This window comes from Micropterus salmoides, unplaced genomic scaffold (assembly GCF_014851395.1).
Source record: "Micropterus salmoides isolate LMB-PRFRI ecotype aquatic unplaced genomic scaffold, ASM1485139v1 Ms_hic_scaffold_1, whole genome shotgun sequence".
NCBI classification, from domain to species: domain Eukaryota; kingdom Metazoa; phylum Chordata; class Actinopteri; order Centrarchiformes; family Centrarchidae; genus Micropterus; species Micropterus salmoides.
Genome location: NW_024040040.1, coordinates 13,702,450 through 13,718,712, shown reverse-complemented (window position 1 = coordinate 13,718,712; position 16,263 = coordinate 13,702,450). Strand labels below are relative to the sequence as shown.

General features: G+C 41.5%; 1 protein-coding gene across 5 annotated transcripts in view; it reads right to left on the bottom strand.

The window, feature by feature from the left end:
• The window catches only part of pard3ba (par-3 family cell polarity regulator beta a), a 161,166-nt gene that overhangs the window by 75,949 nt on the left and 68,954 nt on the right, over positions 1 to 16,263 (bottom strand). For all 5 annotated transcript variants that reach the window (XM_038718904.1, XM_038718914.1, XM_038718922.1 and 2 more), the window contains 3 exons: positions 12,799 to 12,984; positions 9,088 to 9,249; positions 7,751 to 7,837 (listed from right to left, as the gene is read on the bottom strand). In XM_038718904.1, coding sequence (XP_038574832.1) covers positions 7,751 to 7,837; positions 9,088 to 9,249; positions 12,799 to 12,984 — 435 coding nt within the window. The remainder of the gene's footprint in view (positions 1 to 7,750; positions 7,838 to 9,087; positions 9,250 to 12,798; positions 12,985 to 16,263) is intronic.

Genomic DNA, 16,263 nt, shown 5'->3' with positions numbered 1-16,263 from the left:
CTATTGTTGGTTTTTAAAGCCCTTCATCGACTAGCTCCAATCTATATCACTGATCTGTTGAAGTCACATGCTCCTTCAAGGTCATTAAGGTCTGCGAACCAATCTCTTCTTGTTGTCCCTAAAACATGGCTCAAGAGCAGGGGGGATTGAGCTTTCTCAGTCCCAGCCCCGAGACTGTGGAATGAATTCATGTCAGACTGGCACTAAGCCTTAGGTTTTTTAAATCGCGACTTAAAACACATTTTTATTCCTTGGCTTTTAATCTGGCATGAGAACTGTATGTTTATTGTTTCATTTCAATGTACAGCACTTTGGTCAACTTGGTTGTTTTAAATGTGCTTTAGAAATAAAGATTGATTGATTGATTGATAGATATATTAGCCTAACTACAGCTAGCATGTAAACAAAAAACGCGTCTACACATTGACTTTTTGAGTGACACCTTAACTGACCCAAAAGAAACTTCCATGCCCTGTTCACTGCCTACAATAGCCAATGAGTGTACACGTTGCGAGGAAGTGCCAGTCCCCTTTCTTTCGGTATACACAGACACCGAGCCACCAATTGTGCTGAGGAAGACTGCTGCTTCACACACACCTAACACGCAACACTGAAAAAATATGCAAGAATATTTTCCACAGACATTATATATATATATATATATATAGATAGTCGAATACAAAAACGCCTCGCGCCGGAATTCCGGCACAGTGCTGGAGAACTTTAAGCCCTGTTAACAGACAGGACTACAACTGGAATTCATATTTCATAAATTGTGGCCAACAGGTATAAACAGAACAAAAAGAGCTGTCACATTATTTCAGGGAAAATAGCTGTTGTGTGTTCAAGCAGCCTCGTTGCAGGTTGTTTGGTCTACACTACAGCAACTAGAGATTTATAGCTTTCACAACATCCTTAACAGCTCCAAACCAGCAAATGCACAAGTGCCTTTTTAAACCACACCATACAGGTTAGGTGTGAAAGCATTGATATCATTCTTACTGTAAGAATGAAACTCTACAAATCCAACAATGCTTACGAGAAACTGCAGTCTACAGTACTGGATTAGCTACTATCGATGATGATTCATTGTATATCCAGAATCTATTCTACATTAATATCACCGGTAGTTTCACTTCTTATGAAAGCAAAAAAAGTAAATCTTGACTTTTCTTGGGGAGAGTGCAATTGCAGTTTAGTCCAACATACAACTACTCTACAAAAAAGGAGGATTTTACAGTTGAGGACAAAATTATTAGCCCCCCTTATGAAATTATACAAAACTCTTGATTTCTCCATGAAATGACCATTAACAGCGAGTGTTTATAGTGTATTTGTTTCCAACATAACAAAGACTACATGTCCACTAAGTTTGATTAGGATATGTTATTGATGCATTGAGTTGAAACAAGAAAGGGCAAAAATGAGACATCCAAAATTATTAGCCCCCAGGCCATTAATAGTCAATAGTGTAGCCTTTCTGAGCCACAACTGACAACAACCTCTTAGAGTAGTTCTTTACTAGGCTGGCAGAGGTCTCCTGAGGGATTTTGGCCCATTCTTCCATTGCAAATTGTTCCAGCTGGTAATAATTGCGTCGTTTCCGAGCATGGACAATCACTGAGCATCCGCCACAGATTCTCAATAGGATTGAGGTCTGGGCTCTGTGTGGGCCACTCCAGGACCTTGGTTTGGTATCCTTCAGGAACTGTTGGACCAATTTCGATGTATGCTTTGGGTCATTGTCTTGTTGGAAGACCCAGCGACGACCTAAGGATAGACTACGAGCAGATTTCTGCAGATTATTCCTCAAAATTTCAACATAATGTTCTTTTTTCATGATGCCATGCACCCCAACAAGGCTCCCTGTGCCTGAGGCTGCAAAACAGCCCCCCACATGATACTCCCACCACCATGTTTAAAGGTGGGAACTGTGTTCTTAGGGTTGAAGGCCTCTCCCTTTCTTCGCCAAACATAAGCAACATAAGCTTCTTGCTGACATCTCTGACTATTTTCCTCTCCAGAGTCCTCGACATCTTGCTTATGACCACGCCCAGTTTTGTTTCTTACAGAATTTGTCTCCTTGTACTTGGCAATGAGGCAACGTACAGCGGTTCTAAATACTGTGAAATGCTTGGAAATGGCAGTCTAGCCTTCCCCCTTATCATGAGCCTCCACTATCTTCTGTCTGAGATCAAGACTGATCACTGACTCCTTTGTCTTTGGCATGGTGAGTAAAAGTAGTCTTTTCAGTAGCCTCTCAATAATGTGTTCAAGTGCCCTGTTCCTTGGAGTCCTTTTATGCTGACTGAATGCTCAGGTGTTGTTAGGAAGCCAATTGACTGCACAGATGTTGTTTGAAAGCTGATTGGTTAATTAGGTGTGTTTTGAGAGCAAAAATTCATATGGGGGCTAATATTTCTGACCACCCCATTTTTCACTATATTTGATATAAAGCAAGCCTAAAAATGTATTTTATATTCTAAAATGTACCAAAAGCTACTAAATACCATTGGTGAATGTTTGATTATATCAAGTTTTATCAATGCTACAAACATTGGGAAGAATTTTAGGAAAATGTTCTATAATTCCTGGGGGGCTAATAATTCTGGCCTCAACTGTACATTCAATTTGTAGTATTATAATCATGTCTTGCAACCAATCAATTATAATTCACGACGGTGATATGGGAACAAAGCTTTCAGGAAATAGGAGCCGATTTAGAACAATCCTCTGAGGATTTTGAATAGATGTGAAGTATGGGTGATGAATAAAATATCACAAAAAAGTCAAGTTGATCATAATTGAGTAAGAAATTTGTCATCCGTTCCCACAAAAAAGTTCCCTTTGTTTAATGGCAGCTAGACGTTCACTAGGAGAATGCTCTTACAGGAGCAACAAGGTCACAAGTCAGCCCTTTCCACATTCAGTACTGTACCTAAATATTATTTTGTTTATTAACTTTAATGGAGGAATGTTAAAATATTAAATATAATCTTGTCAAAATAGAGGAAAATATATTGTGGAATGCGCATTTCAAGAACAAAATGATTACAAGAAAAGATAAATATATACTGATGTGCCTATGTCAGTCCTTCTGAAAACTGGTTTCAACAATATATAAAAGGGTGATTCTCTTTATGTGCACAATTGGAAACATAGTAATTAGTGAGAACACTGACAGACATGTTATTGAACAGCCATTCAGCACTACAAAGGACCCACACACCACAGATGGAGATAGGGACTCGAAGTGTTGGTGTTCGTGGAGGATGAAAAAAGCCTTTACTGGTCAAAGAGATGGGAGCTATAGCTGTCTCTCACACGTACACACACCAAGTAAAAACTGACACAAATACGCCCTACACTTATTTAAGCATTACAAAAAATAATTCTTAGACACACTGAACAATAATGAAGAAAGAAGAAAGCTGTTCCAATATCTGTGTCATCTCAAAGCATTGGGTGGGATGTATTCACAATGTCATGGAGTCCCTGAGGTATTATTAGTACATACCATACATGTTAATGTCACCACATCATAGCCGTCAATCACTTTGAGCTCATGTGTGTATCGTATGCATTTGCACACAAAGTTCTGACAGCTCTTCTTCATGTGCCAGTGACATATAAATCACATCATAGCCCTCCATTCATCCATATATCCATCCTTCCATCCATCCATGCATCCCTCAGTCTTCACAACCTGACGATTCGCCCCAGGCTATAAAAGCAGCCTAGCAGACAGGCAGTCAGATATCTTAATCCCACAACAATAACTAAACAGGAGGAGGGTAGCCCCAACCTACAGCTGCATACAATAGGCTTCTGAGAGGCTTAGCCCTGCCTCACCCTACTGTGTCACCCACCCCACCCACATAAATACTTGGCTCGGGATGGACAGCAAAAGAAACATTTTATTTCCATTTCTAGTATTATTTCCATCTTTAGTTAGTTTGAGTGTGCATGAGTGTCCTATTGTTTTACTGTTTATCTTTCTACTAAAGGACTGAGTGATAAAAGAATTAATAATTTCGGTTGAGCGTTCCAATTATGTTTCATTAGAGATGTTATTGTGGCAGTAAAGAATCTTCCAGTATGATCAAGAGTGAGAAAATAAGGGAGAAAGACAAAACGTTTTCCAAAAATAAAGCATCACATGGAGCAAATGAAAAGGCTTCCTGTCTGTGAAAAGAGTCAGCATGTTAACATGCCCACAATGACAATGCTATCATACTGATGTTAGCGTGTATAATGCTTACCATGTCTGCTATCAGTTTAGTGTGTTAGCATGCTAACATTTGCTAATTAGCACTAAACACAGTACAAATGAGGCTGATGGGAATGTCCGTTTTGCAGGTCTTTGGTCACAAACCAAAGTGTTGGATACATCAGCATTTTGACCGTATAATAGGACCATGAATGTCTGTGCCACATTCATTACAATTAATCCAAGTTTCAGTCTGGACCACCGTGGTTAACCGTTACTGCCATTCCTCTCCCTAGAGCAGAGGTCCAAGCCGTTCTATGGCAGGCCAGAATAAACCGTATGAAATCATGTGCTCGTTTAGCTCAGTCGGTGCAGTGCGGGATGCCCAAAGGGTAGGTTGTGAGATCGATTCCATCTTATTGCGGATATTTTTTTCTCCCTTGTTAGACAAATTGAATAAAAGGACACTTTTACACAGGCTCACATAAAGCATGTGCTGCAGTGTATGTGCGTTGCGGCGTTTGATCCGCATTCATAAACCTATGGACACTTTTGGCAGTGCAGTTGATATTTTCATTTCCCTGAGAATATTCTGGGTCATCCACTCACACGTTTACTGACGGCTTTTTCAGAGGTGTGTCAAGCAGGCCAGACACTCTCTTGAATTTCCTTCAGAACTCTTCAAAGTAAAAGCTCTTAATAAACTCGACATGAAGCATTGCTGCAAAATACATTCTTGCGCTTTTATTTTAGAGGCACAATCACTTAAGAGGAAGTGGTTATGTGAGAAACTGTTGCTGTCATGAGATCCATTTCAGCACCAGCCGTTATCAATTTATTTATTTTTCTGCAATCAAAGCAATCTGGCCAGAGCCGCGGGCCACCTATTGCCAACCACTGCCCTAGCCCTACATCTTGCCCCATACTTGCATGGAAAATTATTGACATTAAGGATCTCCTAATGGAAAGCAAGATCCAGACAGAGACAGTGATAGAAAGAAAGGACGCTTGCTTTAGGGAGCATATATGTTATCACGCCGTCTCACGGTGTCACCAGACTGGCTGTTAAGTGATGACAGGAGAAAGACTATGCAGATATATACTGAACTTTGAACTGGGTTTGATAGCATTTATCCGCAGGGTTGGATGACTAAAATGCACGCACACTGATAGGAGTATGGCGTAGATGAGATGTAAATGCCACAATGGGCAGGTCAGTGGCAGTCAATGTGGCAATCACTAAGCATCTGCTTTAACTGTGAAACATCTTTATAAGGTTTTGAAATAATCAGTCACGGTTCAACATGGAGCTGAATAGACATACTTAACTAAGAAGCAGATATTTTTCACCATCTGTCATGCTTGATATCTTCATCAGTCTGTTCCATCGAGGAACTTGTGCTGCTTTTTTAAGCATTAGTTGAACACAATGTCTTGTGTGACTTTGTGGTTGATTCTAATGTTGCTCACACGTTTACCACCAGGGAATAAAGTAACTGCAGTGAGGACACTGCAGGGACTTGCACTCAAACTGCTTTTTTTTTTAAAACAGCACTTCAACGCACAAAAGAGAAAGAGGTAAAAATAAGCAAAGGTTCACACATTCCATGCAGTCTGATTTATAACACATTTATCACATCTAAAAAGCAGTGTGTTCACAGCTACATGGAGTATTCATGAATTCAGATTGTACTCCTGAAATATGTTCATTATACCCTATATGGTTGTGAGTGTATTACGCTTGGTGTGACAATTACATTTTGGTATGTTTAGGTTCAACAAATTAATCGTGATGTGTCTTTATGTTTGCCTAGTGGAAAGATTCTGTTGTTTAACTCTTATGAAATATGTCCTGGTTTCTGCTTGTAGTGTCTAACAAAGGATAAAGAAAATTCAGAAAAGAAAAGAGACTCGGAGGCCCAAAGAGAGGGAGCAGGGACCCAAATGTCATTTAATAAACTGGGATGAGGAGCAGAGGAGAAGGCAGCCGCTGAAAACCCAACAGAGAAACAAACAGACAGGCATGCAGGAGGATTCAGAATAGCTTTATTTAACAAAGGAGAATCAGGCAGGTGAGACAGAAAAGCAAGCATTCCCTTAAAAATATGGAAATTAAAAAGGAAAAGTTAATATAAAACTTTACATATATAGACAAAACAGGAAAGAACACATTAAGCCTTTACAGTCTGCAGTGGTTTGAAGAGAAACGATAAAAACATAATCAGAGTTACAGCTAATTTTAGTGAGTTAAAACCAATGTGACAGAAGGGAGGCTGACAGTGAAGCATTTAGTATTTCGCTGAGTTCATGGGTAATATTTTTTAAAAAGAGAGAGCTAAAAGTTAATGCTGTGACAGTTTGTGGTGTTGGCAAAGGGAAAAGCTTTCAGCAAGATTAATTTGCTTCCACGCAATCGATCACTAAAAATTTACACACCATGGATTTGGTGCAAAAGAGGAAAAGTGCCATTTTCTGCATAACTTAATTCAAAAGATAACATCATAGGAGTCATTCATAATCTTACAGGGATGGATTTAAATTTTTAAATGTATGCATTCTAAGATATTCATATCAGTAAGAGTTTCTGTACACACCTGAGTCTTTCCCATTTTTTTAATGTTATGTTACAAATGTGCTCTTTGACCCGCCAGCAAGAGCGCAACAATGTTCTTAATTTGCAGCGAAAACGGCACTTGTACCCTTTTTGCAAAGTAGCCTGCATAAAGACTGTCAGACATGCACAGACAGAGACAGACAGACAGACAGACCGAGTCAGAGTCCACCAGATAACTGGAGGTGGTGGTGTCTGGTGAGAACCCGGTTGTGTGCGTAGTTGTGAGTGTGTGCGTCGTGAGAGTGTGCGTCTAGGTATCTGTCTGCAGATCTGTGTGTGTTTCTGTTTGGACAATGGGTGGGTATCCTGCTGTGTGAGGGTGGGTCTCCGTACATCTGGCCTGCCATTGCTCTGATATTTTCAGTGTAACTGTTACCCTGAGAGCCATCTTGTCTGTGGACGCCGTCGTGTGTGCGGCTGCGTGAGTGCCTGGACTTGCGGCCATCTGTGTTTCCCTGAGCGTCACTAGGCGTGTGACAGTGTGTGTTATCGGCTGTGGTGCGGCCCTGCATGTCTGCCAGTGTTCGACTGCGTGTGTGTCCATGTGTGTATCCATAATCCAACCTTCCCTTGTTTAAGTTTCCCTCCGTGGATCTGCTGAAGCTGCTTAGCGTCTGGCTGTGAGGGACAAACCCAAACTCGTACCTCAAAGCCGGTCTGTACACATCATTTTGTGTGTACCCCTCTTCATCATCACTGTACTCAATATCCCCTTGTGTGAAGACAAATGTGTAACCACTACACCTATCCTTTTGGTTAAAACCATAGGTGTATCTGGTGTACGTCTCCCCTGGCCTCTGTGTGTAACGCTGCCTGTGGCTATGAGGCAGTGGCTCTGACACTCGCCTCCTCAGAGTGGGAAGGAGTGAGGAGGAGTCGCGAGGCGGAGGTGGCTGTTGGTGGTGGAAGGCGTCACCCGCTCGTACCTGATTGCTGGAGCCCGTTTGGGTGTTGGGTTGATGGGTAGTGGACACATCTGAAGGTGTGCTTGGTGCAGGGTTGGCACTGCCACTCTATAGAAAAAAAGAATATGGAGGAAAACTAAAAAAACTGTCTTGGATATTAACGAGTGGATACAGTGACTAAGACCTTTCAGTTGTTTCATCCTTTACAGCAGCCATTGTTGTGTCAGACAGCCACATGACATATGAAAGGAACAGTTTCTCTCTGATAAAGTTTCAACTTAATCTTAAATCGCCTACTCATCCATTTTTCTGCAAGAAAACTGACATAGAATATAGATTTTGCAAAAGGTATAAACTTAACATTCAAATCATACAGACAGTCACTGTCACAAAGGGAGCCTTTATTGTGATGGTTTCATTATTTTTATCCAACTGTGTTTACATTTAGGCAGAAACTGCACTGCCAATCTTCACTACAATAACTGAATACTGGGAATAGAAAAAAAAGAGCACAATCCATATCGCAAACAAAATCAGTAAAATCAGGTTTGTAAAGAGATGATGGAGTGCTTCAACGTGATTTAATATCGCCGACATGCATGTAGGTCAGCCACACAGTGTGTACAGTAGTACAGCTTTACTGTGAGCCTCAAATGATAACTGGGGAGAGAAATTATCCTAATGTGGATGATACATGTCATTGATTTTGCTGTCAAAACTCTGGTAGCTACTTATGAATAATCTTTAAACACATCAGGCTGTGCAGAGGATTTCATAATGCATGTGCATTCCTAAATGTTTCATATAACCAAACATTTTAACATGTTGCCCCATATCCACTAAAGCTTCAAAAGCAAGGACTTGAAGTAAATAACAGGCGTAAAGTCTGTGGTTATAAGAAATGTAACAACAACATACAGGTTTGGGATTTATTGACAAAAAAACATTTAACACAAGTATGAGACTTCTCTCTAAATTAAGACAACACTATGCTGTACACTGAATATTAGGTTTTAAAACTGCATTATGATAATATCAACAAGATAGAATTATTTATTTTCTTTCAACTGATATAGCTGCCATGGTTCCTGCCATCCCACTGATGTAAACCTTCCTGCCTTTTCCAAGACTTTCCAAAATGAAGCTCGAACATGTCCATGACCTCAAAATGTCATTCTCTTCTGTTAATGTTGTTTTTCTGATTTCCTACCCAGCTAGGTTAAAATAATCTAACAGAAAGTGACAAATGTTTAAAATACAGCCATAAAACATAAAACTGCATTGAATACACCTCTCAAAATTCCATGATATCCCAGAAATGTTTGAGAATAAAGAGATTCAAATTATATCTTCTGTACCTGTCTGGGTGGTCGCAGCACTACGAGCTGGATGGTGCCTCTGGCGTTTCCTTCCGACGACATGGAGCGCCTCAGCGTCTCCATGGCAGCGTGGTTGGAGCGTCCGAGCAGCGACTCACCGTTTACTGCGACCAGCTGGTCATTTACGCTTAACCGACCGTCCTGTTGGGAGAGGACCGTGAAGTTATCAGCATTTTAATTAAAGAACAAACCACTTAATGGTAAATTAGCAGTGAACCATACAGTTTATGTTAATAGGAGAATTATCAAACTCAGAGATTTTTTTTTTAAAAGCACAATTTTCCAAACTAGTAGCACAGGAAATGCAGCACTAACAGGTGTTTGAGGCATTTTGGAGAACTTCTTTTAGGTTCATGTCACTTGTGCTAACGGCTCAAAAATCATTAATTAATCACAAATCTTATATAAAATAAGATATGCAAGAGTCATTAATAAAGTTTTAAGACAGGAGAATAGAGAAAAGAAATTGGGAGAGGTGTGAAATGAGAGTGTGTGAGAGAGAGATTTATTATATTTAATTTTTTTATATATTTTTATTTTTTAACACACACACACACACACACACACACGCACACACGCGCTTACTGTTTATTTATTTTTATTTATTTAAACACACACACACGCTTACTGTTTATTTATTTTTATTTATTTATTTTTTAACACACACATACAAACACACACACGCTTACTGTTTTGTCTATTTTTTTTTTTTTTTTACACACACTACTGTACTGTTTTATTTATTTATTTTAATTTTTAATATTTCTTCTTTTTTTTTTAGAAACACACATACGCTTTAATATGAATTGAATTGAATTGAGAGAGAGAGAGAGAGAGAGAGAGAGAGAGAGAGAGCGAGAGAGAGCGAGAGCGAGAGAGAGAGAGAGAAAATGGAAGAAGGAGGAAGGCAAGAAAATTGTAGAGTTAGCAATCTACTGAGTGGGAGAGCCATGATAAATACATAGAGCAGCTAATGGAATAGCCTCCGTGGGCACTAAATCACTTCTAAGTGTTTTAAATAGCAGCCTCTCATAGAGGCAACACAGAATAGTGCCCTAGAGGGAGAGAGGGAGGCAGAGCGAGAGGATGAGTGAGCGAGAGGATGAGTGAGCGAGAGAGAGAGAGAGAGAGAGGATCAAATGAGGGAAAGCAATGCATAGGGCAAAACACTAAAAATGAACAATAAATATGAAGACACTTTAAGGCATACTGAAGACTGTGTGTGTGTGTGTGTGTGTGTGTGTGTGTGTGTGTAGAGTCATGATCGGCCCATTATGGTCAGCCATGCCCTTTGACCTCATCTCATTAACAAGGCACCGTTTGGGCTGACCTACAATGTGGACTCGAATGACACCACACACATACGCGCGCACACACAAACACACATACCCCTGCATGCCTCCATCAAACCCAAGGATGTCGTAAAAAATTGATGTTTATGCCAAAATCAGCGGGTGTCTGTGATATTGCCTATTAATATCTTCATTCTCCATGTAAGCAGCAGCAGCACGCTACATGTAATTTTAATTTGTTTTCTCTAGCATACTCTTTGAAATTATCGTATGACAGGATCAGGGAGAAAGTCAGAGAACATTTTATTTTTATATAATTGAGGCCCTGGGCCCAGAGAGCAGCCAAAACTCTTTAATGAAAATAGGTTAGATCTCTCCATGACTCTTCCTCATCTCCTCCCTTTTTTTCTGTGTGATTGTGATTGTGTGATGTGTCTGCCTGTGTTTGCGTGTCTCAGTCATACTCCGGGGACGCTCGGGTTCCCTCCTCTGCACTGGCCTGGCACAGCAAAGCCTCATCAGGCCCCTTAGCTGCTTTTCATTAGCATGCATCAACATCGAGGAGGACACGCGCGCACACACACACAAACACACACCCGCTTATGTATTGTGTTCCTGCTGAGTGTCGCCACTTTTCAATTTTCTTTTTCTCTTCTTAGTCCGCCTCTTTCCATTTCTCTATTGTTCGATAACACTCATTTCTCCCCTCTTAGATTCCCTCTCTTCTCACACTCGTTCACCCGCTGTCTTCTTTCAGTGGGCTTCTTCCCTCCCTCGCTACTGTCCGTCCCTCTTTTCCTTCATGTCTTTCTTCCTCTTATGTGGGATCTTGTCCCAGAAACCTGTTTCGCAGCCAGCCGGAGATCTTACTAGGCCATTCCGTCGGAGCACTATCCGCATCAGCAGCTGTCGGAAAACTACTTCTGAAGGCACTTTGGGGAGCTGCTGTCTGGTCGCCCTGATCCCAAACCAGCCGTTTATCTACAACGCCACACTCATCTCTGTGCCTCCTCGTTCTGCAGTGCAGATCTGGGAGCAGCAACAAGGAGCACGAGGAGATGTGACATGTGACCAGGGCCAAGTGGAAGAATCTCCAAAGCGCTGAAACGGGGTGTTTTCATTTTCCTGACGCAGTCACAACTTAAAGTGAGCGCTGAGTGATATAGATAAGGCGGCCACAGCGCTGATGTGACGAGGCCACTCGGGGTCAACGGGAGTCAAAAGGTTGAGGGAAGGCGAGCAGAGGGAGGGGATGTGGCCTCGGAGAAAGACAGGAAATGAGATGGAGAGGCACAAAGGAAGAGGAGATGAGAGGAAACAACAGAGAAAGACATCAGACAAGCGGAAAGGAGTGTGGACAAATACAACCATGTGAAAAAAATCTAAAAAGTAGAAAAAAGAAACACTGCTGCTAAGCTTCCTACAAGAAAAACAGATCTTTGTTGGAGAGGCGGCTAAGGATAAAATAACAATTCAAAGAGCCCCTGATAAGTTAAGTAAGAAGAGACTCACACAAATCTGTATAAAGAAAGCAGTGCGGATCTCTAAATGCTCCTGCAATGCTTCTCATTTCTTGTGTTTGATGCATTTTTTAAGGAGTTTAAGGACACCATTTCTTCTTTGGTGTCAAGAAGTCACTGCTGTGGTATTTTCGCCTTAAAGGACCATACCACGTATAGTTCAGATGTTTGCCGTCCACCAGAAGTCAAGGCAATCAGGTTGTTGATAAGCCAGCTGTTTACCTAGATTATCTAAACTCCTTTACTTGGAGGTAAAACTGAAAGTGAGCAGGGAGTTGGTCTATAAAATGTGATGGATGTTTACAGTGGACAGTTTAAGTAATGATTAACCCCTTCACTTTCATTTTCTCTTCAGAATAATTTAAAACCTGTATGGTCATCCGATTTTGTTTCTTGCTCGTGTTCCCAATTGAGGTCCTAGACTTTAATACTTGACTTGATGGGTACAGTGTTATGTTATGTGTAGTAAACACTACTGCTATGGTTTAGCAGGCTCTGCAAAGTCTGCTAAGAGATTTTCATATTGATGTGTTACTACGCACTCTACTGATATCATCCTCATGTACGCTACTACAAATATTTTTCAATTGCCCTGCTGGGGATGAATGAGATTCTTTGAACTGAATTAACTGAATTGTAAGGAAGTAAAAGGAAACTGATTAATGCTTGGAATAGTAGAACAAATATAAAAGGCAATGAACACTGAAATGTATTTATTTCTTTTCCATTTCAATCTTGTTTTGTGCAATGCTCAATCAGTGTAGTGCTCTTGTGGGGTGGGGATGTTGATATTTTTACTGAAATTGTTTAGTTGTTTTTTAAAAAATTGCTGCTAATGTTCCCTTTGCAGAGTACAGGAACAGCTGAGGATCCTCTACCTTGTAAGCAGCCCCTCCATGGATGATGGACTTGATGAAGATGCCCAGGTCCTCTCCAGTCTCTCTGGACTTGTTGCCCTTCAGGCTGACCCCGAGGCCGGCCGAACCCGATTCATTGAGGGGGATCTCGTACATGAGCTGCTCCATGCCGTCCTCCATCACCAGACTGCCAACCTCCTCACCTTTCTGAAAAAGAAGGGAGGAGGGATAGATGAAGGTAGACCACATTTAAACGAGTATTTAAGACTTTTACTTTCTTCTAAGTTCAGGCTTTTCCTGAAATGTTGTGTAAAACGCTACCATTTTAGACAGGAAAAGCCTGTTCGTGCACACGCCTAATACCTACTTTACATAATAACTGCGTACTGTGTATGATCACTGACGATTGAGGTAGCAGCACCATATCTAATGCACTGACTGATAATGCATGCTCCACATGCACCGCTCTGATTATACTCAACACCAAAAAAAAACAGGGGACAAAAGGAGAAGAGAATCGGATTAAAGAGTCAGATGGAAGAAGGCTGAGGGGAAGAAAAAAGAAAGAGTAAGAGAAAGCCAAAAAAAGGAAGAGAGGAGCAGGTGTTGTGTACTGGAAAGAGAGATGAAGGTGTATTGAGAAAAAGACGAAAGCTACTGTAGAGAGGTTATTCCATTTGGAGATGAAAGGCGCAGACGGAGAGCGAGACATTTCTAAAGGAAACATAATAACCTTTTCATACCTCCTCCTGGAGCACTGTGGGGGAGGAAGGGGGAGGAAAGAAGAGGATGGAGGCGCAGAGGAGCATTTAAAAGTAAATCACCCATCCCTAAGGTATACCCGCTCCTCTCGTACACACCCCTCTCCTCCCTCCTCCCTCTTTACATTTCATCCTAATCGCTCAATCTTACTGTACATCTCTCCCTTCGCTGCCTCTCCTCTTCCTCTTTCTCAATTTCTCCTCCTCCTCCTCCTCCCCAGACTCCCGTTCCATTTCTACTTTCTACAGGTCTCTCTCTCTACATCTTTCACCTGCTCGCCCACTGCTATTTAATGTGAAGAAAATGACCATGGTGGCTGCGGCATTACTCCGAAAATAAGATGGGGGGGGCAGAGAACAGGAGGGAGACAAAAGGCAACAGAAGAGAAAAGGAAAATGTCTGTCATTAGAGGATGGCAAAATGGAGAGCAGGAAAAACATGCCAGGTTCAGTCACCCAGGGAAAAGAGGGCCTACGGAGGAGGGGGGGCCCGCCTCAACACCACTTCACTTCAAGTCTTATTTTCTTTAAAGAGGAAGGATGGAAGGTTAAGAGGGTGCGTATGTATGCATGTCTTTTTTCTGATCTTCTTGCTCTGGTTGAGACTAAAGGCAGTTCAGAGGTTATTTCAAATTCAGTCACTCAAAGTAAGAAAAACGTCAAGTGAATTTTGTCAGAATATGCATATACATTACAGCCGCCACACCACGTGTCACAGCTTTAAAGATCTGAGTACCCATACCAGGATTGCGAAGGCCTTACATCAGGCAGCTCGCATGCCACTGAATCAGGAATCCATGTTCACATTTCCTCTCTCATCATGGCACAATGCTGGAGGATGTGCGAGTCAAACATGTCCCCTAGTATCATTTTGCAGAATTCATAACCGCAGGAGCTCACTCTGAACCTCGCTATGATCCTCCAGCCCCCCAAAATTCTGTCTCCCTTTGTCAGCACTGCTCTGCGCTGCTTCGTCTAGGTGCTTAATTAAAACAGCAGCCTGTTAAAGCCTTACAGCCAGGAGGGACACTCTGTTCCAAAGTGTGAGTCAGAGCTCTCAGCCCAGTAAAGGTAAAGGAACCAAACCTGGAATGTCTTCTGCATTAGAGTAAAGAAAATCCTGAGCTACTGTAAAATACAGATCCAACACACTGTGTTAAGTTCACTTTGGATTTTAAAACAGATGACAGCTAAGTGCCTATTAATTAGAGGCAGACAGATACTAGATACAATGCGATATAATTTGTCAGTACCTTACAAAATGCTTCCACCAAAATGCTTCAAATGACTAATTTCCAAAACTATGATTAAGGTTTGGTCAGGTTTAAAGGAAACCTTCATCGTCAAGCTTAAAAAAACTACTTGGTTAAGATTAGAGCAATATCGAGACCATGTGTAAAAGAAACCTTGACTGGACAGAGGTCTCTGGTGTCAAAGCTGTCCCTTAACCACCTCCGTAAGTGGTTTTACAGTGGCTTCAACAACTTCATGCTACTTTTTCCCCTCTGCTCTGGAGACACAGAAGTCATAATTTAAATGGCCAATAAAGATCGCTTGTCAGGTAAACATCAATACAGATCATTTTAGGCGTGTGAACCAACAACAAATGCGGTCATTTCTCTGGTGAAAACAGTCTCTAATAATGACAATAAAAATGAATAAACATTACATTTTGAACAGTGCAATTATTCTGTACATAAACTATACGTGACTGAATGCATACAACACCTATGGGGCACTCTGGTGGCCTATGGGTTGAGGTGCTGGTTCAGGTCCCTACTAATATTTAGTTCCTTGATATGATGACAGCAAGACAAATCAAGCAAAGCGCTGCCTTCAAAAGTCATGGAATCTATTTTCTATTTCAGTATAATACAAGACTTTCAGTCAGGGCTTATTTTTATCAACAAGGCATTTCAGAGGGCTGTTACTCGAAACCAGAAAGAATTACAAAGACAATCCGCCACTTCCTGCTCGAGAGACACTTGAGAAGACTCAGATGGCAACCTGGGAGGTTTTAAATACCTCTGTGATCTAGCTGCAGTAACACACAAGGTGACGGTGGCCAGATCAGAGCGCAGCAGGCTCTGAAGGCTCTGGAAGGAAACCTAGATATTGGAAAGTTATGAGAATGTTAAGTCACACAAACTGAACATGTTTATTTATTGTATTTCACTACCAATTTAAATCTATTTACAGAACCAACTGAATCTCAGTGGTGGTCCAAACACAGGCACACACACTCCCAAACTCCAATATCCCCTTTAATGCCCTTTCCTTGGGGGCAGATTGTGTCCCCAGGGTGGTTAAGACCCCTTGCCTCCGCTCTGCGACCCCTCCTCCCTCCGCTGTTAGCCCTCAGCTATGGCTCTTTAACAAGCTTTTAGCAAGAAAAGACCACCCCATCAACACCCAAATGGGGAGACAAAAAGGAGCTTTTTCTTACCCCAGGGTGGGTGGTGAGGTGGGGGTGATACACAGCGCTTACACACAGAGCCTTTTGTCACTCTGGATTTCTAAATGGGGGGTTTCAAAGCGGTGGGATTAGCGGTGAGAGCGACATTCAATTAAGATGAGATCTCGCCGCGCTCGGAGACGACGTTGGAGCTGCCAATTAATCGCCTTAATGTCTGCTTCTTTGCCGCTTTACACCTTTACCTCACAAGGAAGAGAAAAGAAAATAAAATGATTGATTGAGGGATAATACGGGTGTGTTGGAGGCAGA